Source organism: Vidua macroura, chromosome 3, assembly GCF_024509145.1.
Source record: "Vidua macroura isolate BioBank_ID:100142 chromosome 3, ASM2450914v1, whole genome shotgun sequence".
Lineage (NCBI taxonomy): Eukaryota > Metazoa > Chordata > Aves > Passeriformes > Viduidae > Vidua > Vidua macroura.
In genome coordinates this window covers 15,539,266-15,566,885 of record NC_071573.1, presented here as the reverse complement: position 1 = coordinate 15,566,885, position 27,620 = coordinate 15,539,266, and the positions used below count along the sequence as shown (strand labels likewise).

At 35.5% G+C, this 27,620-nt stretch overlaps 1 protein-coding gene across 3 annotated transcripts in view; it reads left to right on the top strand.

The window, feature by feature from the left end:
* The window catches only part of CNST (consortin, connexin sorting protein), a 49,293-nt gene that overhangs the window by 8,577 nt on the left and 13,096 nt on the right, over nt 1–27,620 (top strand). For 2 of the 3 annotated variants that reach the window (XM_053973560.1, XM_053973559.1), the window contains 8 exons: nt 5,237–5,674; nt 12,249–12,454; nt 15,381–15,411; nt 17,917–18,003; nt 18,457–18,571; nt 21,026–21,047; nt 21,221–21,317; nt 26,334–27,202. In XM_053973560.1, the coding sequence (XP_053829535.1) occupies nt 5,287–5,674; nt 12,249–12,454; nt 15,381–15,411; nt 17,917–18,003; nt 18,457–18,571; nt 21,026–21,047; nt 21,221–21,317; nt 26,334–27,202 (1,815 nt within the window). In that variant the 5' untranslated portion in view covers nt 5,237–5,286. Of the gene's footprint in view, nt 1–4,990; nt 5,010–5,236; nt 5,675–12,248; nt 12,455–15,380; nt 15,412–17,916; nt 18,004–18,456; nt 18,572–21,025; nt 21,048–21,220; nt 21,318–26,333; nt 27,203–27,620 lie in introns of those variants that run through there. The other variant, XM_053973561.1, reaches the window with a different exon arrangement.

The window sequence follows — 27,620 nt, the reverse complement described above, 5'->3', positions numbered from 1 at the left end:
GAATGGGATCAACCTTTTTTTCCTTCTATGTGGATGTTAATGGGCAGTAAGAAGAATTTCCAGTATATGTTTTGATAGTGTATGGCCATGATGGTTTTCACATTGGTTTTTATTAGTTTGTAGAAGATTATTTATCAATATGAAAAGAGATAAATCACAAGAGAATGTTTAAATGATAGTATCTTCACACCAGCTATCAGAAAGATCAACAGATTTATTCTTAAGAAATATATGGATTAGGTTTAACTATTCTTTAAATTTTAGTATTTCTCCAGTTTTCCTCTTTTTGTTCTAATGGTAGAAGCACCAACTCTGTAAACATAAAGATTTCTAAAACTACTTGTTTCATTTTCACTGAATCAATTTTTTTTTTCTCTAGGACTTGTAAAGCTGCTTGTATTTAAGTAAAAAAAGTGTGTGGGGGAGAAGATACTAAAAACCCTGCAACAATAAAGAAGACCAAATTCCTTTAATACTAGTTAGTGCCTATATTTTACCTGTCCTTAAACCAGAGATTTGCTGGATTTCTTCTTTATAATGATGGGGATACACAACATCTCTAGACAGCCTGTTTGATTGTTTGCATAGTGACCTTTTTTAGACTGAATTGCTATTGCCAGATGTAGTGCTGACCCTTCCTTTCTAAAACTCTTCTCTTGCTGGGATCCAGGTTCTCTTGTGTACATCTTGTTCTGTGTATATGGTGCACAAAAAAACCCATGATTGTAATTATTAGTGCCTGGTAGAACATAATTCATTATCTTGTGCATGTAACACTTGCTGTATTGTATCTCAGGAGAAAAAGAAAGCTTGGACTCATGGTCAGGTTCCTGTCCGGTATCTCTTTGAGATGCTTTTCATCATAACAAAATGACTGGTTAATCCCTATTTCAGATAGATGTGTGTATATATTCCAGAAGTTTGGGGATATTCTGTTTGTGCTAGTGAATTTTATGTTATTCCTTTTGGAGCACTTATTGCTACAATTAATTTTAAATTAAATCTTCAAAAATGCTTATAACTGCTTCTAGCTGCAGACTATATATGCTATTGCGGTTTATTATCAAGTTAATGACAATATTGCATAGAAGCACCACTGGGAGCCAATCTAAAATGCCCATTCATTTTGAATAGAGTAGTGTTGGTGATACAGTGGGGAAGCTGACTTTCAAAGAATTAAAAGACTTAAATCTCTTTAATTAACACAGAAAAATTAAATGGCATGAGAATGAGAGAGGGAATATTTGTGTCCTTGGCAGAAGAGCTATATGAAGCCAATCAAATGGAATAAAAAACCAGTTTGATGTAAACTTTCGAATGTTAGAAGAAACAACGTTATGATCTGGATTGTTCTGTAAGATACAGCCAAGATCAGGAAAGGAAATACTACACTGTATGTTCAGTAAACATTCACAGAGCCCACCATCTGTTCAGGATAAAGGAGCTGAGTTAGTATGGAAGTTTAAGGGGCTTGGTGGTGTTTGTGGTTTTGTTTTGCTTTTAATGTTCTCTTCAAATTTTATCCATGCCAGATCAGGAATGATCCCACTTCTTAGTACCTTTTTCTTTTTTTTTTTTTCCCAAACAGCTATATTTGATGTTATATTTCCATAGTAAGGATAGAAAAAAGTGAGCAACTGAAAAAGTTGTCAAAATAATATTAAGTTGTATGAAGTACATGAAAGGGAACACTGATGAATATGGGCCTTTTAAAACTGGAGTTGACCTAAAATACAACGAGGGCCATTTCTCTAATGTACATACTGTTTGTCCTAAAGCAAACAAGCATACAAGTAATTTCTTCAATACAGACTTAGTCTATTTGCCACTTGGCAAATATTTTCCATTTTCTTTTTCGTTTGTGCTATAATCACCATGATTACATGTGCCAATTGTATGAATCTGTGTGGCAACTGAAGCACTTTTATTCATCAGTACCTTTTAACAAAGGTCAACACAGTTCTACTCAGTGTTAGCTTTTATTTCAATTTTGGGCAACCAGTGAAGGGAGGAAAGATGGGCCTATGAAGAAACAAACATTTTTTATTAACATGTTTGTTTTTACAATTGATTTCAGTGAAATAAATTCAGTAAATACAGGAACCCATGTTAATGATCTTTTAAATATCATTTAAGTCTTAAGAGATGTTAATTTCATTTTTGTTTATAAATAAGTGTTTCTACTTTTGTTTTTAGACAGAGTTAAAGTTCATTCTCACAGGATTTAGGTTCATTTTGATACCTGCCTAGTGCCTTGGTAAACTCAAAAGGAATTGCAAATAGCAGCATTGAAATTAAGAAGGTAAAAAAATTCAGCTGAGTGGGAGGGGAAATACTTTTAAAAGATCAAGGGCAAGAGTGTTCTAAATTCCTTGAACTAGCTATTTTGGGGTTTTCATTCTCTAAGGAGTCCTAAGGGTTGTAGAAAGGAATAGATTTTCAGGGCTACTTTTATTTGGAGAAATACTGAGTTTCAAGCAATAAACGAAGAAGTGTTCTGCTTTCCAGCTTCTCAGCTACAGAGGGACTATCGTTTCAGCCAAATGTTCGAAGGAAGTGAGTTAACATTTTCCATCAGAATGTTAGCTTCCTCTACAGCAAATATCACTTGTCAGAAGCATCTTTTCTCATTTTTCACAATCAAGTAGGAAACACCTTGTTTAAATGCATTTGTATTTCTCTTTCCCTTTGCTGGCTGTTGGAAGGATAAACTGTTTTCTACATATAGCAGTGAGACAGTGGTGGTAGGACATTTTGATTTTTTAAATTATTACTGTTAAAACTAATTCCTCACTGGGTTTGGGCAATTTACTTCAACTTCTTTTGATGCATCATTTGATCTATGAGCTGGGGAAAGCAGCAGTAGTTATTATTTCATGTGGCAGGAAGACTAAAAATTTAACTTTTCAAATATAATACTGTATTTGGGATTATTTTTTTAGTGCTTTAGAACAGGTAAAATAAATCAATAAATCAACCTAACTGTAGTATGGGTGTCTAATAATATCTAGTTCTGATTCTTTCTGCTCTGATTGAAGTTCTGTCCTCCTCTTAACCTTTAATGTTGTGTTTAACTCTCTTTGAGAGAAAATGGCTTGATTAAGGAGCATTCTTCTAGTGAGCAGAAGCCGTTTCCAGATAAGTCCTCAGTATCTCCTCTAGAGTTCCCTTTGTCTTTCTGATGCTCAAGGAAAACCAATTATCACCTAATGTGGCTGCCAAAGGAAAATGCAACTTTCATCTCTGTGTATAATACATAATTCTTCTATACCAGGATAGAATACTTCCATCAGAAGGGACCTACAGTTAGCACCTTGTCCTGAGCAGCTCAGGGCTGACCAAGTGTGTTGCAAAGAGCATTGTCCAAATGCCTCTTAGACAGGCTTGGGGCATTGGCCACCTCTCTAGGAAGCCTGTTCCAGTGTTTGACCACAACCCTCAGTAAAGAAATGCTTCCAGATGTCCAGTCTAACCTTCCCTGGTGCTGCTTATATGTCTTAGGGTAAGCAGTAATTTTTGTTAGACTGGTAAGGCTGGAAGTGCTTAGCCAGTTCTTCAGGCTGGAAGCAGAGATGGAGTTGTCCTGGGTGGTGCTGGCTTTTGCTTTTGTATTGCCCAGTTGGTGGTGGCTTATTGCCCTCTGTATGCTTCTCTGGAACTCCTCACCATCTGTTTAACCAGGCCTGTACTTTGTGTGCTTGTCTGTGAGCATGTTGTTGGAGACAGTGTCAAAAGCCAGGCACAGTAAATCACATCCATTATTCCCCCTTCTTCTGCTAAGCAAGTCCGTGTTTTGTAGAACCACAACCTACCCATCGTAAATCCATGCTGACTGCACTTGATGACCACGTTATCCTTCAGATGTTTGAAAATGCTTTTTTTCTGGGCTAACTTGCTGTAAGACTTTCCAAGAACTGAGGTGAGGCAGAGCAGCCTGTAGCTCCCTAAATCCTCCTTCTTGTGCCTAAGATAGGAGTGATTTTTTTTTTTAATTTTTTTTTTTTTCTTCTCAGTCCTTTTAGAAACTATGAAGTTTATGAAGGAATAATTTGGGGAAAATCTCTTCAGTAATCTTTGTCAGAAATATGTTTCTATGTATGAAGGAAAACCTACTTATTCTTTTGATTTTTTTTCCATTTTCCCACAACTTTAATTCTTCTAGCAAGTAAAATGAAAGACTATCTTGCAAATTTACCAAGTGTGTATTTCGTTTACTCAACTTGTGTATACCAAGAGTTAAGAAAGCCTGGAGAAAACAGGTATCCTAAAATGTACTTTCATTTAAAGGAAAGTACAGGAAGCTGCTGTAGGAGGCTTACCTAAGCTCTTCTATAATACAAGAGTGCTTGCTGTTTCTTGGCTTCACTGTTTCAAACGTGAGCTAAATCTAGTGAGATGTACATAATGGAGCTGTATTTTGGGTATATGATTGCTAAATTAAACAGCAGTATTGCCCTGCTTCTAAAGGCTAAAGATAGGAGCTGATACAACAATGGTAACATGTAGGTCTTCTGCTAAGTTACTCTTTTTTTTTTGTTCCCATGAATGTGTCTAATTGCAGCATCGATTGAAGTTGCACCTCCACGAAAAGGGAAAATTGACTCCTGCTGAGTGTAGGTGGGAGTTTTGGTTTTTTATCAACAAACCATCTGCTTCTGTGTATACTGAACACATGTTGAATGTTTTCTTGAAAATAATGTGACAATTGAGGCAATAAACAAGTTCTACTTCCATCTAATTCTGATAACACAGTTAATCTATCTGCAAGTTTGATCTGATACCATCACTGACAGAATTAAAAGTTGTTCTACTTTTATTACTCCCTGGTTTATTTTTATTTCAGGCAAACTATGATCTTATGTGACAAGAATGCTTTTGTTTTAGCCATGGATTTAAAGGGAGGGGGAAGGGGGACGTGAGGTGGCTTCTGTTTATCTTTTTGGTTTTCTCATTACCTCAGCTGTAACAACAGGAGCACTGTTGTAAAGATCAGCTGTGCTTTTGCCCAGGTAACTAGAAATTATAATTGGATAAAAATATAACTTTATAGGCTTTTTTTGTATGTAAATATCCCCCATGCTAAGACTTTAAGTGGGTCAGTGAATGAAAGAAATTCCCCACACTTTTAAGCTGTATGACTTGGCTAATGTGAGTCTTTATTGGCTGGCACTGGCTGACATTATTTATCTGTTACACTATACATATTGTAAATGCTTAATTCCATTTTATATTTTAGGCCTATAAATATCTGGAGGGAGATTAAGTGGTTCAACAAGTAACGCTCTAATGGATGACAGAGACTTTCCACCAAATGATCTGCAAATAGACTCAAAGGACAGTCTTCCTGCTAACTATAGGGTAGAAAGTTTGGCATCTCATTTGATTCCTTCAGCTGATGAAAATGAAAATCAACTTGACAGTGATGGGAATGAAGTTCTGATCAGTAGTAGCATTGCTATGGGACGACAAGATAAAGGTGAACAGGATAACATCAATAATAATGAGAATATGGACAGTGGAGACTGGATCCCAAGCTGTAAGGAAAGTGAGACTGAGAGAAGCTCTGTAAATGTCCATATGGACCCTCAGCTGGAGGAAAAGCCTATTACAGAAAAACAGCCAGGTGGAAAAAGAAGTCCAAGAAGCAAAAGAAGCTCCAATAAAAAAGCTAAAGGTACTTCATTTAAAATATTTTTGTTCTGTTTATTTCAGAAGTAACACTGTAGTTTAAATCTGTGACCTGATAAGAAATATATTTTAGGTGTTGTACTAATTATTTTTAGCATTTCACTAAAGGTTTGGTGGGTTTTGGTTTGTTTTACTTTTTTCTGTCCAGAACTGCTATTAGTATTCAATCAGATTCAACTCTACATGTTTTCACCTTCTATATTTTAAACAGCGGCTGTGTAGCAAATGTAACACATCAAGTAAACAGAAGTAGAGGGACGTACTCAGTGTCAGTATGGAAACTGGGCTGGTGTCCAAATCAGGGTGGACAGAAATTCTGGCATTACCGTTTTACTTGTTTGAACATCGTGGTCAAGTGCAACATTTTGGTGTCTTGATCCCATGTCAACATTTGAAATCTTGTCATGACTACCAAATAGCTTGATCTTGCCCTGCTGTTGTAAAATTTACTTATGTTTTTCAAAGCTTACCAGATAGACCAAGGTTGTGTGTTTAGGGTAACAAACTGTTTAAAAATGTGTTCCTACCAATTTTTGATGTTACTTTTTCTTTAGATATTTTGGATGTGAATTGGATAAGGAAAATGTAATGTTTATTGCATGTTCTTATTCGAAATCCTTCTTCCCTTTTTGAAGGAGTAGGATTTAGTGTAACAGAATGTGTTGTATTAGGTTTTTGCCATACATTCTAAAGCTTATGTGTCATTGTGCTGTATATATTAATTAAAATCAGTATGTTTCATGCACAGGTTTCTTTGAAAGAACACCTGATTCATGTGTGCTTTTTACCATGCATTTTAAACTAAATCATTTTAAAATATAATTTTCCTCCTAAATGGCAAGTATTTTTGTGACCTAATCAGAAAACTGATTATTATTATTTTAAGGGATTATAGAATAGGTAAAGACAGGAAAGGAGGGAAGCCTTGCATTTCATATCTTGTACAAATAGGCAAAATCTGAAAAGAAAAATTATATTTTCTGGTACAGATAAGAGTATTCTGAAATCCGTCATTACAGGGAGAATGTTTTCCGAATAACTTTCTTCAGCACTTAATAAGTAGATCTATTTCACCCATAGATTTAAGTTTTAATAACATAATAATATAATTAAAATGAGATTGGCAGAAGTAATTGAGAACCAGTCGTCTGTATGATGGGAATAACAAAAAAGAAGTTGATGAAAAGTCATACATACATATTGACATAGGTATGTGAAGCACAATAAGAAGAAGAAAAGGAAAAAAACTCACCTAAACACTGGAAGTTAAACTTGGCTCATATTCTTTCTCCATTAGTTTGTATTCTTGTTGAATTAACTGGTGCAGAAATACAGCAAAATGAGCTGTCCACAGTAGATTGAAGTTTTAAGACAAAAATTAGAATCCTGAAAATGCAGAAAATTTCATGGAACAACCTGGCAATGTTGGAGACAACACAAGAGAACATCCTGTCTGCAAAACTCTTTAGAGTTTTGTTGAATTCTTATTAATAAACTCGTTACTTTATTAGTAAAGAACTTTGATTGTTAAAGAAGAAGATCAAAATACAAAATTACATTGTATCTCCCATTGTTTATGGGCTAATATACATTTAGTAATTTTTTCGATAACTCTCACGTGATATTTCTTCTGTTTTCACAAAATGCAGTTGACATCGTCACTATTTCTTGATGTTGCAAATGTCTTTATTTTAGTGGTAATTTTCCATTTAATTTCCAGCACCAGCTATTTTAAATGATTCCTGAATATCTCACTACATCCTCTACATAAAGGTCCAAACTTGCTTTCTTCTCTTTATACCAACTCAGAGATAAGGAGAGAATAATCAAACTAGAGTGGAAGATTCCTGAGTGGGTGCACTAGCAGAGTACCACACAAGCAAGCTGGAATATCAAACTAAATACTTGCATGGCATGTATTGTTGTGATTTTTATAAAAAATTATTTTAAACTGTTGAGAAATCATGGATGAGTTACTTTGACTCATAACTAAGGAAGAGATTTATGAATCTTTTTCTCCTATAAGCACTCCTGTTATGATTGCTGTTAAATGTTGCCATTCTAGAAAGGATGACATTTGACTTCAAAAGCACGTTGTTCATATTCCTCTTCTTGCTAGTGACTAAAGCAATTTATGTGGAAAATTACATTTTAGTCATTTTTGTTTACTTGTGAGTTGCTCAGCAGAATATTGGTCATCATTACAGAAGGCAATCTTTCGCTCTCAACATGTTTTTACTTTAGAAGAAAGAGCAAGTACTCGCACTTTCAATGTGTCTGAAACCTTCTAAATAGTTGTTTGTGAAGAATAAACAGTAGTAAGTTGGATTATTATCTGTCTGTATATGCTTGGGATGTGTTGAAGCTGAAATTATCCTAGCTTCTCCTATCAGTAGACTGGAATGCAAGTTTAACAGTCACTGTACCTGCTTGTTGATCCTTCTGGTTCAATATTCTTCCCATCAGAGGCCAACAGAGGATTTGTAGGTGAGAGTACAAGGCAAAGGCAAACATGTAGTGATTTGTTTGCGTGTTCTGCTCTCTATCTGCAGCAATCTCAGGACTTCCTCAGGTGGAAATTGATGGACTGTAATACTTCAGAGTGAATTTGTCACCTGACTTACAGTTGCTTTTTGCATCCATTTCAGTATCCTGGAGTAAGCAGTTCCATGGTTTAATCTATTTATTGTTGGAAGAAGCATCTCCTTTTATTCCTCTTGATGCTGTGGGAAATTGAGTGGGGATGGACAAGTCTATAACTCCTAGATCCCAATTTTTTCTCACATTCTTTTGTATACTCATCATAGTTTTGAATGTACTATGATTATATCTAGTTAGGGAGGACTGGTGACCAAAGAATGCATGTACATTTTAACTGAAGAATTTAAACTTTGGTGATTATTCATAATGTTATTCCTTGTAAAGAGTTGCACTAACTTTAGTGTGGTAGAGATAGTGATTCATCAAGTTTAATCTGTTCCAATATATTTTTGTATATATGAACTTCAGATTATCCATATTCTCTGAAAATAAGTTCATCTTTTTTCAAAAGGTCTGTCCTGGCATAACTTAATATTGTCAAATTATTGTATGATTCCTTAACATAGTATAACATGGTAACCTGCACTCAGTCTTTTTTCCCCAAGTTAAATTCTGCAACATATGCTTTTTCTGTAAATTATTCCACTTATTTCTTATAGCAGCTTGAAGGTGGACGAAGGAACAAAGTGTTTGGGATGGAACTGGAATTGAAGGAAATAAAATATATTAATATAAGATAGTCAAATTACATGAAAATTCAAGCAATGTTATTTAATTTAGGGTTCTGTACCAAACTAAACAAGATTTTGAGCTTGCTCATTTGAAGTTATATCTTTACCACCAACACATTTATCTCAAAATCTCTTCTTTTAAAAATGAATAGTTTTTAAATACTTGCTGGTCTTTTTTCTTTTTTCCTCAGTAGTTCTTGAATGAATCAGTCTGAAACAGCTTTCTGTATTGGGTACCAAAGAATGTTTAAAAAAAGAGATTGCCATATGTTTTCTGTACTAGACACTTCTGTCACTGGTGACTTAAGCTAGTGCTACTGAATATGAAAATTCAAATTCATATAAAAAACAGAGGGCAACATCCATCATTTTATTTTGATAGCAAATCACTCAGGCTTGCACCTTGGATTCATCCTCAGGTGGGTAACAAAGAGCATCTTAATTTCATATAGTTGCAGTACTGAAAAAGAAAAAAACCTGAGACATACTGAAAAAATGTGGGATTTTATTCAAAAAGTGTGTCAACATTTGATCTTTTTTAGGCAAATATGGGGCTGCTTCTGTGAGCTGTTTGGGAAATGGAGAGAAAGTTTGCTTCTCTCCATTTCTTAGGAAATATTGGCACACCCATCTGGGTGTAGAAGTGGTCACTTGAAACATTTGGGAGTCTGGCAGAGGAAAAACTCGAGCCTGGCTCTTTGCCGTGGACCTGCTGAGTGCTCTGGCCACTGATGCCTTCTGTGTCTTTTTGCACACATTTTCATAAAGGCTTTGTCCCATGCTAGGGTGAAGTAAATATCATTGCTTTATAACGTGAAAAAAATTTAATCCTTCCTTATTAAAAAAATTAGAAATATATGTATGATACCTGTATCTAGAGAAAAAAAAAATCCATCTGCTTTGGACAGTAAGATTGATTGATTCCTGGAAAAAATAGAGCACTGTTTTCAAGAATGGGGGGAAAAAAATGAATAGAGATCCTAGCCCATCACATCTTTATGGTGAAATAGCATTACTAAGTGTTACAATAAACGTTCTTTGTTTTAGTGCTACTAAGGCACAAATACTATCTTGGGTTGTGTTGAAAATCAAACAAGTTAAAATTAATGCACATAACTGTGAGGCCTCACTTTCAAAATCAGGGAAGAAATTTGAGGGCAGGTTTTAATTCCGAGTGACAGTTCAACCATATGTACAAATAATAATGCAGTTTATGAACTGTGTTAGCAACAGTATCATGAAAACATTAAAATGAAGGTTTTTCATGAGAGTTGCTATTGAGCATGTTGCAGTCAATATTTTGAAACATTGTGATTATTAACTGCTTAAAAAAGTGCAGCTTGAAGTGACTTTTTGTTTCTTTGTTTGTTTTTCTGAGAGAAATGGTTTGCCAGAACATGAGGACCCTCTTTTCTGGTTTCATGATAATGTGCTAAACAGGAAGCTGTATTTTTAAAGACAGCCTTAATTCCATCTCAAGAAGTATTTCCTGGTTTGTATCTTGCATCCAGTTGTGTCTCTTGTTGCTTTTGGCCCTCAGGAAACCCAAATAAATACCGGAAGATCAGACATGTGCCTTAATTTTGAAAAAGCAATGTTAAGTTACACCCATATTTTTTCTGGCAGTAAGCCCTGTGGAAATAGCCACCCACAGAGATTATTAGTAGTCCTAACCTGGATAGTTTACTAAATAAAGACTTTAAAATAATCAGTATGGTGGAGCATTCCATGGACAAGCTAACACCTTTCTTAGGTCCTAAATCTTAAACCTGAATCATCACTATTGGGTTTCAGAGGCGATGAAAACAGAGGGGTCTGAAACAGAGTGCCCACGCTGAGGACATAAAGATACTTGAAACAGTGCCCTCAGCTGTCCATCTTTCAAATGATAACATGATTTCAGAAAATGGGTGTAGCTGGGGACCAATACTCATTATAATTTGAGTTTATTAAAAGTTTATTGTGCACATTTCTGTGGCCAAATTCTCTAAATTGTTTTAAATAATTGTGGGAAGTTTTTAAATTCAGTCTTATGCAAGTGTGTGAAATGCACTGTTTTGTGGGGAAATAAAAATGAGTTTATTAACTGTTGGAATCAGCTGTAGTTTTCTGGTTGCTCTGTGTTTTATAGGAAGCTGTAATTTTAATTAAATTAATTATAGGAAGCTGTAATTAATCAGAGAGCAATCTCTCTGGTCTTTGTGAGAGACTGATCAAGTCAGTATATGGGTAGTTGATCTCTCCCACTGCTGCTGTCACTACCACTACCCTACACTTCTTTGTTAATCTCATATTATTTTCTCATAACTATCATATTCATGATCAAAATACACAAGTTTTGCATTTCTAACAATAAAATGTGGAATTTGCATCCAGAAAGTTTTTTTTCCTGTAATATTCTTGTTCGGTTATGCTTTACATTATTTTTCATATCTCCACCTGAACGCCTGAGTTTTTTTGACGTCTATAAAACTGGAGACAGGCAACAGTGAACTGCCAGGAAATGTACCATGGAGAACCTAGTTTTCTGTCCAGCTAGAAGTTCTGGGATCTAAATTCAGTTTACACATCCTTGTGTCATTGTTACCAACACAGATCAGCACTACTGCCTCTTTCCCTGGACACTCAAAGAAACTATCCAGCTATGTAGTGGGGGGTCTTCCTTTTCACTCAGCAGGAAAGTCCCCTTAGACATCTCTCTCCTACAATAGAATCCCACACTGGCATCATCTGCTTCTTTCTATCCTTTAAGATCCTGCTGTCACTGTGAGGAGCCACTGTGTTATCATCTAAAAAACAGGAACCCATTGAATTGTCCTGCTTCCCTTGTGTCTGTCCATCCCCAGGACACCTCCTTTTCTGAGGCCCTTGGCAGGAGCAAAGAGACAAACTGAAAACCTCAGCCATACTGCCCTCACCTACTTGCTATTTGCCCCTTTTGAGCAAAACTGCATTCTAAGCACTTTTAGGTCATCCTGGTCTCTTATTAATAACTCTGTATAACACTTTCTAAGTGTTCTGATTTTTTTTTTCCCATAAGTGAAAGCAGGGTCCCATTTAGAAGTGTACAAATATATCTGATGTATCTTACTGTGTTCTGTTGGGTAGGTGAGCTGACAGTGAGACAGACCTGTCACAATTAATTTTGACAAGGCCAGTATTTAGTGTAGCAATGATGTTATGTAACATACTAGGTTTTTATTCATAATGTTCATATTGAAATTTCCTAAAAAAGCAACTTGATGTATTTTTTTTGAATCCTAACCTAAGTACTTGTCCTTTTTAAAGGCATTTCTACAGTGGGAACCACAACGATCCAGGATGAAAATGCTCTTAATACAGATACAGATTTCGTTCAGGCTGAAAGTGCTGTTGAAGTAAAGGAAAACTTTCATCCAAAAGACCAAAACCAAACATTGCAGTCTCTTTTCTCTTTGCTTCGTGAAGAGGTTGAGCAGATGGATTCAAAGATACTGCCCCTGTGTCTCCATCAGGTACTTTCTATGATTTTGGGGTGCTGCACCCAATTTTACTTCTATTTGAGACCTTTGTTCATTAGGAAAAATATGAATAAATGCAATTTATACCAATACTCATATCTAGACAGGATACTTTGATGCATAACAGATGGTCAAGGCAAATATCTCTTCTAAGATCTTCTAATATTTCTTAAATTATAAATTGCCTTGTAAGTATATTCTGTAGTTAAAGGAAACTCTTAAGGATGGGTTTCTAACTCCCCAAATGGTGAAATTAGTTTGGCAGGAAGATTTATCAAAATCACTCTTCAATCTACCTTGAATAAGGTTTGTAAGACAGTGGTATAGTTACAGGACAGCAGATACCTGAATAAAAATTTAAGTCTGGAATTGTTCTTACTGCTGCAGACATCTTTCTAGCATAAATTTTATGCATGAATATTAAGATGCAAGATTTTCTTAGTGTATACCTTTATATTAGCACAGTTGCCACACCTGCAAGACCAAAGGGAAAACTGTGGTTTGAAAAGCAGTCTTTCTTACAAACTGGCCAGTATGTTGCTTTTTTTTCTGGAGGTTATGATGCAGAATGAATATGTGGATAGAACTTGATGCAGTATTAATGTACAGTTGTTGTTTAGTTGTGTCAGACTAACAGCAGACTACAAGACCTTTTGCTTGGCTGTGATGTCTAATATGGGCCATATGTAGATATTATACCTGTCTGATTTGACTTAGCTGCATTGTCTCTGGTTTGGAAGATATTTTGAATTTCTGAATTGCAATGACATTTCTGCATTCTTCTTCTTTGATACAAAAAAGCAATTGTAGGGGAGAAAGAGGTTTCTCTTTAGGATTGCCCATTATAGATAATCTACATTGGACATAGAATTTTAAATTATTTTTTCTAATCCATGCTTGAGTGAAGATATTTGATACTGTTCCTTAACTTATGAGAAGCTTAGCTTTAGGGTTAACAATTTTTGCTTTTAACCTCATCAAATTTGGTGGTTTTTCATGAGTCGGTACAAAGGTCATTTTTGGAAAACAAGATAGGGCAAAAACTTAAAATGCTTTACAAACATCAAGGGGATCAATTGCACATGATGGAGGTGAAATGTGTTGCTTTTTAGATGAGGAAGCCAAACCCTAAGGGGAAGAACCTTTTGAGAGTCATACAGGATCTGTGACAGAACGGAGAACAAAATCTGCATATTCAGATTGAAATATGTATTTAAACACTATTTTTTTTTTCCTAAAAATTATCAAGCATTTTGAATGGAGCGTTTGAAAGAAAGCTGATAGAATTTACAAGGCTCGTAACCTGTTTTTTTAATAGAGGATGGGAGAGGGGAGGATTTTAAGTTTTAACATTCCTGTAAAGTGAGTCTATTAAGAATTTTTTTCCCTTTCTAGTGAATTAACCTGTCATCTTCAGACTTTTTTTTTCAGATTGCTAATACAGCCTGACAGTAACATTAAACCAAGTCTATTAAATACTCTTCTACAACATCCTTTTTCTATTCTCTATGACAAATTTCAGCATAAAATAAGAGCTGTGTCACATGTTCTGGAGTACTAACTATCCATGGTGTTTGTGGGAAGCCTGTATTGAAGATTTAAAGACTCTTGGATAATAAGAGTTGTTCTAAGAGTCAACTTCTAATTAAAATTGGATGTAATTTTTTTGCCTGTCTTGAATGGGATTAATTTGATTTGTTTACAGCTTTTTCTAAGAGGTATTTTTATATAAAACAGAGGTAGAGCTTTGACAGCTCCAACAATTCTTAGGAGGCTATTGTGGACAGCAGACAAAATGTGTAGATAAAGACCATTAGAAGTCACTTAGCCATTCTCTTTCGGAGGTACTGGGCTCAGAATGGTCTAGTGGTTAGCAGTAAGGCTCAGAGCCAGGAAATAATATTTGTAATCTAGACTCCTATCAAGTTGCTGTCTTTTTTGAGCAATCATCTTCAGACTTCTACAAAAGTGCTTATTTAAGCCCTCTATATTATAACTACTTTAATTGATATATCCCCAAGATCTTGAAACTGAATTTTTGAGTGCTCCCACAGAAGTCATTGGGGAATCATCTGTGAGGTGCCTCAACCTGAATGTTCTGGTATCAGCGTACCTGCAGTCCTGGACACATTTTGCAAGCTCTGCCCTTGCCTCACCATGCATGGCAAACAGGAAGACTGCCAAAATTTGCTGTCCCCGAGGACTGATTACTTGCTGCTTGTAAAGGTCACTGGTAGTGTACAGCTCTGTGAGGTTTATATCTTTTGTATTTCATCGCATTTACAAACAATGATGTTAGTATTCCTCAGCTTTTTAGGAAAGCCTGCACAGTTTTGTAACAAGCACAAATAAGTTATTGTTGCAATTCTCAAATATTTTTTGTCTACAGGGAGACAAAAGACTGTTCTTTTCTCATCAGTCAGGAAACTTCCATTTCTATTTTAACACATTGCAATGTATTGCTCAGGAGAGCACAGCAATTATATTAATTTGATCAAACATAAGGAAACATTGGTCAGGCACAGAATTCAAACTTTTGAACTGGTATCAGTAAAAATAGTACTTCTGTTGTAGATCATTTTAAAGCTTTCTATTAAGATAACTAAAAATGTTTCTGAAATAATTTTTATAGTTGTAGGAGCATAAAACCCTACTAAGGTTTTCTGTTTTGTGTAATTCTTACACAAAATCAAATCTGTTTTGTGTGAGAGGACTTACTATTTCTGTGGTCTTTGATATGCTTTTAAAACCTTTTTCCTAGAATAGGAATACATGTATTTTGTCAGAACATTCGTATTTTACCCCAACAAAATAGGAACCTGCAAACTAGATGTTTAAAGCTATGATAAAAAGTTTATATCACATCCTTACCACTGTCATGAAAATCATAGATTCTTAATTTTTTTTTTCACTTTTGCAGATAGCTGAGACCTATTTTCAAGAGGAGGAATGTATCCTTTTACTTGCAGAAATTGTTTAAAATAATTGTTTAAAATTAAAATAATGTGGTGTGCTTTGCTGTTAACTCACATCTGCTGGGTCAGGGTTATAAGGAAGTGAAGGACCATAATTTACCCATGAGTGAATACACAATATGCTAGCAAATCCTCCTTAATCAAACAACTGGAATGTGAGTTAAGGGATAAATTCACTTCCAACAGCTGTACTGGTACAATCATTAGTAGCTGGACATAAGCAAGGACGTAAGAAAATATTTTCAAATCACTTTTGTTTTTATGAGATAACTTCTATTCTAAATATTAGTAACTGGGAAAATGTCCAATTTAGAGATAGGATATGTATTATATCAAATAGGGTACTTATAGTAATGATAAAATTGGCACAAGAGTTGATTGGAATATGTACTAAAAATGTCTAGATTGGAATAAAAATACCAAACACATGGAACTGAGCTCAGCAACCTGCAAACAATTGCAAAATGGTGTTCGACAAATGCTAATTAGTCAAAATGATATCAAGGTAGTTTGAGAAATTGTTGTAGGAAAATATGGGTAATTGCTTCTGGGAACAGTTTAGTAGTCCAGTTTATTTTGATTTGTTCCTAGATAATGCAAGTAAGTTTGGTCAAAAAATTGTAATAGTTGAACTGCTGGTAATTATTCTGATATATTTCAGTAATTGTGTGAGAGAATGATAATATTAAACCTCAAAGTTAAGTTAGAATTTTAGAAAAGGTGGACTGGGATTTCCTCTTTGCTTCAAAGGGAAAGTGATCAGATTATAAAAAGAAGATGCCAGTGGTAAGCCCTTAAGGCATATGTGATTCACTAGGATGCATCATATATTGCAGAATTTGTGCATACAGATTATTTCTTTATTTTGTAATTTGTACAAACAAATAGGCAATTGTTTAGCATGGTAAGTAACAAGGCATAAGAAACCTAAACAAATTAGGTTAGCATGTAGATAAAACCAGAGAACTAACAGTTGCAATGTTATAAAAGCAACATATAAAATGAAATATCCATCACTGTTTTAGAGGACTGCACTTTCGTTTTGGTCCTCCTAATTTAAAAGTGTCCATCAGAAAATGTGAATTGCACAGCACAAATTAAAGGCATGGAAAAATGCTGTAGTAAGTTCTGATGCAGGGGGGGATACAGTAAATTTAAAATATAAATGGCATGGTAGAAACAGTTCATCTTTCATTGGAGTTGCTTTAATTGAAAGGCATTCTATTTAAAGATGATCAAAGGAAATATTTTTTAATGCAATGTACACCTGATGTGTGGAATTCAACACCGCTATATAATACATATTTATGAAGGATATCTCCACTGTACCTCCAGCCATCAGTTTCCTGAGGTTAATAAAGAACTTACTTGATCATGTTGCACTGTATTAATTATCCATGACAGACATTTTAATTCATCCAGTGTGGAAACTCATATTAAAAATAATTCAGAGTTTGTTGCATTGATCCTCTAAGGCTCTCTCTGTGATCTGTAATTCTGTTTTTAATAACAGATTTCCTGAAGACAGGGGATATTCTTTCCATTAATATTGTTGTTCATAAGCCATGCTGTTGTATGCGGCTAACCAGAATAACAAGTACTGGTTGTGTTTTTGTAATAATTACTCCAGTGTTTTAATTAGCATGAATAATGGAAAGTGGGTTTTCTGTATTACTAAGAACCTCATTCGCTGTACTTCCATCCTCATTGTATTGTAGAATTACATTTCAAATAGCTGGTAAAACAGCTTCAAACAGCACAACTAACAAGTCAGGCTTAGTGGAAATAGCATTATCCTGACTATAGTAAAATATGTGGCTATCAGTATACTTTTGTGAATATATTGATAACCCTAAGCATGGGGAAGGAATTGTTCATATAAAAGAAAAGCGAACAGAATCTTCAGGAAGACAAAAGGTAAACTTAGCAGTCCAACAGTGTTGCATACAATGGTTGAAAAGGGGGGAAGGTATTTTTCAAAAGTTGAAGTTGGATCAATTGTTTTAATACTGTCTCCAACTGTTCATAGAAAGGAGTCATATTTTCAGTTAGTCATGGTTATTGGCATGTAATTGTATTTCTTGCAAGATATGTGCTGGTATTTGTGTCATTATTTTGCTTTTTGTTTCCCAGAGATTTAATTTTTTTTGTAAAGTTTTCAGCATAATAACATCTCGGTCATTTATTCTCAAGAAAAATCTTTTGTTGTGCTTCAGGCACGTGGGAAGAGGTACCTGCTGAAAAGAATAGGATTTTCATTTTTTGAATGTTTCTCAACTTATGTTACTTCTTGCCTGCCGTTTTCATGTCTGCTGTTTTTTCTTTCTTGCACAGAAATTGGGATGCTAGCCATTATTCATTTTGATTCACTTATTTCAAATTTCAAGTGTGTAAGTACTTCCCTTGCAAACATGATGCCATTTATAAGTAAGTCATGCCATGTCCACATATATGTGCATTTGCCTTTAACCTTCCATTCAGATGAGAAGGCCATTAAGTTCATTCAGCTTGAACGACTTTATCATGAGCAGCTGCTTGCAAATCTGTCTTCCATACAGGAACAGTGGGGTGAGTACCAGATAAACTAATATGGTAGAAGAAAGACTTTAGTTTGTATTTCTAAATAATACATTTCCAGGATAAAAAAGTTACATAGCAAGAGCGGCATTTATATCAGAATTTCTCTGAGCTTGTTACAAGAAGAGTATTCCTGCTTTGGATTTGTTTGCACACATTTAGTTATAAATGTGGAAATAGTTTGTAATTCATTATTCTGTTAATCAAGATTTTGATCCTCAATTTTTTCAAGCTCATTTTTGGGTTAGGATTGGTGGGTGTGATGTGATGAAAGTAAAGTGTCTTCTGAGAGAATAGGATGCTGTTCTACATAGTCTGAAACAAGACTGTAGAACATACACAGAAAAGTTGTCAATATTTCTCCATTAATTAGTTTCATCTATTTGTTTTATGTTAAGCTACTTTTATAGTATCTTGAGTAAAAAATATTTTGATTTAATGTAGAAAGAAAATGGAAAACAGCAGTTCCCAGTCCAGTTACAACACTGAGGAATTCAGATAAAGAACTGAGTGGCCAAGAATTGGAAAAGCTTACTAGAGTTTGCTCCTCTCATCAACAGTAAGTATAAGAAGGTATTATTACTCCTCAAACTAATATGTTACTGCAGCTGTTGTCTCCTTGCCATTATGGGTATTTTAAAATAATCAGTGTCAAAATAAAAGTTGCATCACTGACTTGAATTTGGTTATAAAGTGGTAGTTCCTTCTGATATGTAACTAAAATATTTTTACCATCAGTTTTCATATTGTTTTAATGTTGTTTGAAGAATTCATGAAGACTAAGTCTGAACTCGTTTTAGCAAATCATCGGTTTTCCAGAACTGGAGTTTTGAGTTTTATTATTTCAACCAAAGGAAATACTGAATAGTGTTAATTTAGGAAGAGAGATACTGTAGAACTAATGATCGTATTCATGTTTAATACCTATTGGTTTACTCATTGTTTCAAAATGCAAGTGTCCAGCATCTCACACTTCAGCACCCATACGTACCCTATAGGCTTTTTCTCCCAAATTTCCACATTTTAGGACAATTCCTTAATGCTTAAAGTAGTTCTTGTTACCTTCTATTAATTTCATATCAGCTGCATTTACATGAAGCAGTAATTCTGTACTTTCCTTGCATGACAGTGTTCTGAACAGTGAAATCTCAGTTGGTAGCTGCTTTGCCTGATCCATCAGCCTCCAGAATCAGTTGTATCACAGTACAACAAACTTGTGGGCAGTGCCTAGGGTGCTTTTCTGGGTAGTAACACGTATGGGATTGTACCCAGCAGGTAGGAGGAGATCTGTTCCTTCATGTATGAATGTCCTACTGTCCCGACATTGATTTTAATGCACAGATGGAAAAAATCATACAAGCTGCCACTGAAAAATGATCAACCAACAGCAGTAAGGAAACTACATTCAAAGGCTGTGAAAAGGCCTGCCTGTGACAGGCAAGATGCTCTCAATTAGATGGGGAGAGAGAACTTTCTCTAGTACATTTGCATTGGCTTAGTCAATATGGATATAACAAAAGCCAAAATGCTCCTGTTGCTCATAAAGATTTGGCTGTCAATTTTTTTCTTCTGGGTGATGGTACCAAAGTTTGAAAACACCCCCGCTGATTCCCAGAATCCATGTAGGGATTTTTCATGTGTATTCTGAATGCCTTTGGGAGGGAGCCCCTGGAGAGGTTTTCCTGCATTCCCACAGGACAGGGGGCAGGTGTGGCACTGGAGCTGCAGGTTTGCTGCTGCTGAGAGGTTGCAGTGAGCGCCTGCGGCTGCCCCAGCCCACATTTCCCTGCACACGACCTGGTGAGCCCACAGAAAGGCTGAGACTCAGGTCTGCTGTGATTTATGTGCTGCAACAAGCAGCACCTCCCTGTTGTCACCTGGGTTGTCACCTTGTCGAGAATAACTCTGCTTTCTCCTTCATTTCAGTTTTGAAATGTCATTCCCTGCTCTGAGAAACCCTGCAATTTGATAAAAATTAAGGCTTGTGTTCATTTTCCATGATCAGTGCTCTATATGTAATACTGTTACTCTTTCAAACTCTCAAGGCAAAAGCCTATTTGCTTTTATTGTTTCATATAGAGGGTTTTTCCTAAGCTTTAAACTCATTTTACTTTTTAATTGAAATTACACTTTAATGAATAGCATGCAGGTCTTGGAAAATGTGAGCATTTTGCTTTTTTAATTGAAAGTAATGTAAATTTTTCTGATACTCAAGTTTTGTAGCTACATACTGGACATGTTTGCTCTTTAAAGATAGTTTTGAGTGTCCTTTATTTGAATTTTAAATGGTAAAATTTAAAAGGCAATGTAACGTTTTTAAGTTTTTGTTAGACAGTATGAACATCAGTACTCTTCCCTTCTCTCTCTAATTTTTTTTTCAGTAGCTTTAAATAAAATGCTCCACATTTTATCTTCATTGCTGTATGAAAGATTCCAAGGCAGATTGTGTGTGATAAATCACATTGTGCATGAATCTGTATCCAGCTGGCAAAGTCTACCCTGACTGTGAGCAGCATTGATTCACCTGTGAATCTGAATGGAGTCAGTGGGAGCTGCTGCACCTTACAGAACCCAGAAAATGTCCCAGTCTGTGGAGAGGGGAGATAGTTTTTTTGGGGAGGACTTTTCATTCCTCAATCTCTTTTACAGTGATCCCTATTTTAAATAGTAGTAGATATCAAGTTCTTTTATGATTTTTTTAAGTTGGTAGAGTTTCTTCTGGGCATAACTTTTTACAGGAATGTACATTTCTTGATATGTTGCAGTGAATTTCCTTCTGACAGCTTTCTCATTTAGGTGGAACAATATTAGGGCTAATTGGTCTTCTGATAATATTCATGCAAGCACAGATCTGTGCTTGAAGGTATGCTAGCAGGCTGACACTTTCAATGGAAGAAAAGTTCTGTGCTAATTTTAGAGCAGAGCAAAAGTTTCTAAGATTTCACTTGCATTTATTATGAAGAATGTTGCCACTAGGTTGTTTAATTTATTCTTTTTTCCTTTATTGCTGCAGGCCACAGGCATCCAAAAATAAGGTAAGCAGCTGGTTAATTGAATTCTGCTTTGTCAAGAATTGGTAATAAATATATTTTAAATATTAGATAAAATCTTTCAAGTTTAGAAGTTTTTTAAAGTTTGAATGTCTCAAAAAGCTATAGCATTCCTGTTTAATTCTAAAAATTACAGGTAATACTATCATATTTTACAGCTAGTAGCTGCAGAAAATACATGGGAAAGCAGTTGTTTACCTCAGCTAATGGCATCCAGAACTTTAAAGGAAAGAGAAGCTACTGCTTTTAAATCAGGTATGTGTGTATGTATGTACATGTGCATACATTTCTTTTAAATATTACACTGTAATGACATATTCCTATAAATAAAACAAGCTATTTCATTTGAAGCTACAGAATTTGTTGGATATTTACAGATACACAAATGGGTGATTTATTTTTCCTCAGCACAATGGATAAATAATGCAATTTTAATTAGTTATCGATATTCATAATTGCAAAGTAATTCTAGCCTCTATCAAAAAAAAGTCTTAAATGTGCATGCATTTATATTAGCTTATGTAAGCTTCAAAATTATATGAAACTAGAGATAATAATTTGTATGAATACAAATATATGTTAGTTAATCAACCTGATGACAGACATTCTGAGGTGTGGCAATGGAGTATAGTTAACAATATCAGTAACTATTTTAATTTACATGCAGTGTACTGATTTTGAGATGCATTTTTCTGAAGCAACACAAAGTGATGAAGCCTTTGGGGAGTCTTGAAGAGAAAAACTCAGTTAATTGTTTTCAGTACATACTTTTATGTCATTTTAAGCCTCATTTTCCTTTTTCTTCCTTGGGGCAGGGGCCTTTTTGTTTGAGTAATTTGTTAGAATCTTTAGGTTCTTATGAAACATCTACAAATTAGTGAATTGTTAAAATGGAAACAGAGTGGGAAAGGATATTGGTAGACAACCAGGCTGTGTTTTATCTCTCCTCTCTCTCAGCAAAAAGTTTCTGGTATTTTGCCATACTCCAGTTGCCAAAATTGGCTTAAGCTAAGTATCTTCCCTCAAAAACAGAATTCTTCAGAAGATGAGAACTGGCCTAAGTGATCCTAGGAGGTCCCTTTCAACATAAACTATCCTACAAGTATGTATCAGCCAGGATGTTCAGGAGAATCAGAAATTAATGAAGATACAGAGTCACAGTTCCCTACGTGTGTGGATCTTCCTTATCTACATGCTCTTTTACCATGACCCCTCTACTGCCTTTTCTCCGCTTCTATTCTTGTAACCTAACTAAACCTAAAGCATTAGAAATATGAAACAAACATGTTCTGCAGCTCAGAAAGCAGATCAAAAGAACACAGGTGCTTTTTATTTTTGGATGGTTAGAAATTCCCATGGAAAAAAAATAGACAATTACAGGTTTTGCTCTGATTTTATTCCAAGTGGAAACGAAAGCTTTCTGGAGAGCAGAATTTCTGAACATTTGAACATTATGAACTCAGGAGCATTTTGCGTCAATGTTGAAATACTCTAGACATAATGTGGAAGCAATTAATAGTGTAAATGGATCTTTTCATGCCTTTTTCTAAATGTAAATCTTGTCAAAATATTATCGAAATCTTTGGGTTCCTGTGAAATGTTGGTAAATTGATAAAGCTATGTCATCCAATAAAAAGCAGTTCTGCTGAGAAATTTTCAGCAGTTCTAAGTACTTTCAACACAACGATAGGAATGTTTCCACCCTATCTCAAGTTTAAATGGTTGAGATTTGCAAAAAGATGCTTTTCACGAGATTAGTGCATTCTTGAGGAAGCAATGAATTCTCTCCCTGGCGAGTGTGAGCAGCTGTTGAGGCAGCATGTGGTCATTAGCTGCTGCTACCCTTGTCAGTGCATCAGGAGCGTAGGGATGAATGAGTTTGGTTGCTGTCAGAAGGATTTGGGTAGGGAAAGCATCAGTACAAACCAGTACAGAAATTTGGCACAAAGGTGATTCATAGTCTGAAATATTGTTCAGATAACAAGCTGTGCCTGATCCAGCTCAGGACTAGAAGCAATATGACCACTTGGGACTGGTTCTTGATTTAGCCTGAACCCCAGCAGAATCCCGTATTACAATAAACATACAGTTCCTAATATGTATCCTTTTCAGCAGTAGCCTAAGTGCATGGGCCTTCTCACTGAAAACTTAAAATGCTTGACTTCTGCTTTTTAGGTGGTTTTTTTTCTCTACCAAAAAAAAAAAAAAGAAAAAGAAAAATGAAATTAAAAGTAAACATGTAAAGTTTTACTTTTCTTATACATGTATCTGCCAAACCACAGGAAGAACTACTTAACTCATTTAACTGCTTGTAGTAGAAGTCTGACTTACAGTTAGACAGGAAAAGGAAACTCTCATGTGTTTTGAGAACTGGCTTTCATATGGATTCATATTTAATAAGAATTTATGTAGCAGTTATCAATAAGAATACATAAAATGCATTGTACCAATATCTATATTACATTGTAGAGGTTGTTGCACTGTACTATAGTAGCATCTTTGAAGTAAAATCAAACTTGCCTGATAATCTGAAGCAAAAATTGCTCCATTGATCTGCTATGGTATATGGGAACATAGTTTGAGCCTCTGTAGGCAGTTGATCCTAAGAATTCACAATTCCTCTCTCCTGGGGCTACAGCAACCAACAAACAGCTTTACAAGAAGTCATCCAGTCGAGATTCCTGGGACAGTACCTAATTAGATTTCTGCCCTTCTGAGCAAGGGTTGTGTATGGTCTGTTCTATTACATTTTATTTTCTGGCAGATTTTCACTCTGAATCTACCAACAGAGAGAATTTGGCCTTTAATACTGTGTGTGTATATTAAAAGATGAGATTTGATACATTAATTTTCCCATTAATTTCTTCAGTTTCTGACTGAAAGCAGAAACTTAATACCCTTAGTGTTAACTAAAGATAAATTAATGTGTTTCATGAAAACCTTCCTAATGAAATACTGAATTTAACAAGACCCTTAGCATAAGTTTGCAGTGTGTACATATAGTTTAGACTCATTTCCAGGATGGGGAGAAAGTCATTATATCCTGTTTTCTTTTAGGTTCTATGGGATTTGTTTTTAATTGGGAAGATGGACAAAGATAGAGAAGTGTGAATTCTCCATTGGTAGATTACTGTAGATCAGTACTCTGTCTGCTAGGCTGTGTTGGATTAACAGGACCAAGTGGTGCCTACAGGTTCCTGTGATGAGTGAACCAAGTGTCAGTTCTAATGCAACTCTGTTAGGGGGGAAAGAATCAATTTTTTTAATTACCATAGGTGCTTTTGTTGCTAAAAAATTTTCTGTAGACACTTTGTTGTACCTCTGTCAGTCAGGCAAAAAGTACTGCCCCGGTGGGTATGTCTTCAGTTAACCTAGTGTAGGCAAAGGCATCTTTTCTAATTAATCTTCAAGTGTTTGCCTTTACTAGCCTTCAGTCTGTAGTGGGCATGGGTTGCATGAAGTAGTTGTAAATATTGAACACTGCTGAAAATCTGATGTGAATGATTATTGCATCCCAGTTCTTGTACATCTGTGGTTACATAACAGTGCTAGGATAATTTATTACTTTCTTAGGAACAGTGCCCTGAGCTCAAGGGACACCTTTCACAGTAAAGAATCTGATTTAATTTCCGATTCCATTTAATCTTTGTTGCAGTCTGCCAACAAAGAGGCCGGTTGTAATGTGGATGTATCCACTAGGAAAAATTGACAGATGGTAACAAAATCTTGTACCAATAATCCAGGCTGTGTTTGAACTCATGACCTGTATGTGAAGGGCTTGGTATCCCATTACAAATCCCTTGAGCTATCTACTCATCTGTGTCTAATTTTTAAAAAGTCCCTGTCTCACACCTATTCTTTCAGTGTTTTACAGAAGTTAGGTTTCTTGTACTCTTTCTTTCTGTTAAAGACGTTCTGATATTTTTTCCACATTTTGATTTGCTTGGATATTCTCTTTTTCAATTTTCAAGTTTGTCTTTTCTGTACTACCTTGCATTTCATTATCCATTAAAAGGGGGATAGTTTGGAATTTAAAAAAATTGTTCAGTGAACAATGAATTAATGCAAAAGTTTGTTTTAATGAATGTGACTATTTTGTGTAAGAAGTTCAGAAAATAGCTCACATTTTAAGAGAGGTTTTAACAGGTGAGAAAGAACAAAATTGGCATGGAGAACTCAGTTAAGAAGGGCATTGTTTGATATCTTTATTAATCTGTTCATAAGACCTTTCTGCTCTTCACTATGACCAAAAAATGCAAATAAGCACTTTCTAAAGTTATTCATTTGTTGATTGAGGTTATTACTATTACTGCAACAGTAGTCCTGTTATAACATAGTCTTAACATATTTTTTATTAAAGTATGGAATAAAAGGCAGTTTCTGTCATAGCTATCTTACTTGGATATTTTAATTCTTAACAGCCCCTTTCTCTCTTTTTAAGCCTAAAAACAGAGATTTTAATATCTAATGTTTAATATCTAATAATTTTATTATGTTTAATATCTAATAATTTCTTCGATAACTTGGGCTAAGCATTTACTCCTTCATCAGCAGATCATGCCAACAGTAGGTGAATTCACAAGCTATGTAGAGCTAGCTCCTTGTGTGTCTCTGAAATTTCAGATAAGAAAAATGATTTTCATATGTATTGTAAATATGAATACTAATAAGTTGCCTCTGATTGCATTTTTAATATGTAAGCTTACTGATCCAAAAAGCAGCATCTTTTTATGCTGTCCCTTTATGGGAAATGTAATTTCTGTTTAGTTTAGTGTTAACCAAAGGAGCTAATGATATGCAAATATAAAATTTATTAAATTAGTAGGATTGCAACTTCTTTAAAAGAAATACAGATATCTCCCTAGGTGACAGATACACTGGCATCAAGGTACAGTTTTCTGTAATTAAGTGCATTTGCCTGAACTCCAGGCCTCCATGAGATGATTCATGTAAAATATCCATTAGAAGACAAGTGACTGTTCAGAAATATACTCGCTTGGCTGTATTGGGAGTAGCTTTTTTCAGAAGGACACTGAATCATGTGCTTCACCTGCAAGAATGTGTGCAAATACTTTTTTTTCCCCTGAATCAGGAGTCAGAGACTACTAACAAAAGTTATCCTGACTGTAGCATAAAATGCCTGCCCTTTATGGGAGAGCATTTTGAAGCATTAGGTTACAATGTTATCAAATCACAGTATACTCTTTCCCCCCTGGGCTGATGCTTTGAATCATTTAAAAACTCTGGAACTGTTTTCCCTATTGCTCTTAGGTACTGAAACTTGTCCTGGCATTACACCAAAGAAAGAAGATAAACAGCTGAGCGCTGTTTGCCCAGCTGAAAACAAAACTGAGAGACAGACAGAGGCAGCAAGTCTTCGGGTAGCTGCAGGAAAGGACCACATGGAGGAGCAGCACTGCAGTGCTGAATCAACATTGGAGCCACACACCCAGTCCACAGGGACAGTGGGCAGGCCTTCCTCGGGCTGTTTATCATCTGGGGATGCTGGTAAAGATAACAGTCTGCAGCTGGGGGAAAGACAGCTCTCCAAGGATGCAGTGAAAATAGAAGGGGCTGGGGAGCCTGGAGTGAAACTCCCTCTTGAGCCAATGGTAGATGCTTTGGCTTTAACAGATGATGATTATATGCCTACTGATTTGGTTCCTTCTGATAAAGATGTGCCAGCTGATAGAAGTCTGCTCAGATCAAAACATGCTGCTGGGTCTTCAGAAATTCCTAGTGGCCAGCTTGGAAATAGTGGCTTAAAGCAGCAACAGATACAGCCTGATGACAATGATGAACAGTCTTCATGGGACAGAACTGCCTCAGGTGAATGCTCTGGGTGTAATGAAGTGTCTGAGCATGAGAGTACTGACCATTCACGGGTGTGCAAGGAAATACAGAGAGCAGCAGGACAGGAGGAGAAGGTCAATAATGAACAAGAAGACTTATTTCTGAGATTTTTGAATGGTAACATAATAGACACTGAAGAATCTGCAGACTTAGCAAATCAAGAGGACTTTGACACTGTTCCAGATATTTCACCCGAACGAGCATCTTGTAACTCCCTGGAAGCTTTATCACTAGATGACAGCTTTTCTTCTCTTGATGAACTTACAAGAAGGATAGAGATTACTGAGGTAAATATTGTAAATCCTATATAATCTTTCAAGTTTATCTCAGTTAAAATATTTTAGATATTGCTAACTTCAAAATGTGTTAAATATTCCTTTATGTATCACTTTTCCAAATCTGAAATCTCTACATTTTTAATTGTTCTGAGTTACTCAGAAAAAGTTTCATTTTGCCTCTCTGTCTCTTTCTTGACCAGCAGTGCACTGTGTTTCAAAAATAAGATTGATATCTTATATATGAGTGTGATACCTGGGGGGGGGGTTATTTTCTTTTTATTCTGACAGAGACTGTTAAGAGATGTTCTCACAATTCCTGTTAAATTAAATTTTGTGTCAGAAATCTACATAATGTCTATGATGTACCATCGTTCTTTTCTAAGCATAGAAGAAAGTTTGCTTTTTTGTGCTTATTCCATAGAGGTGA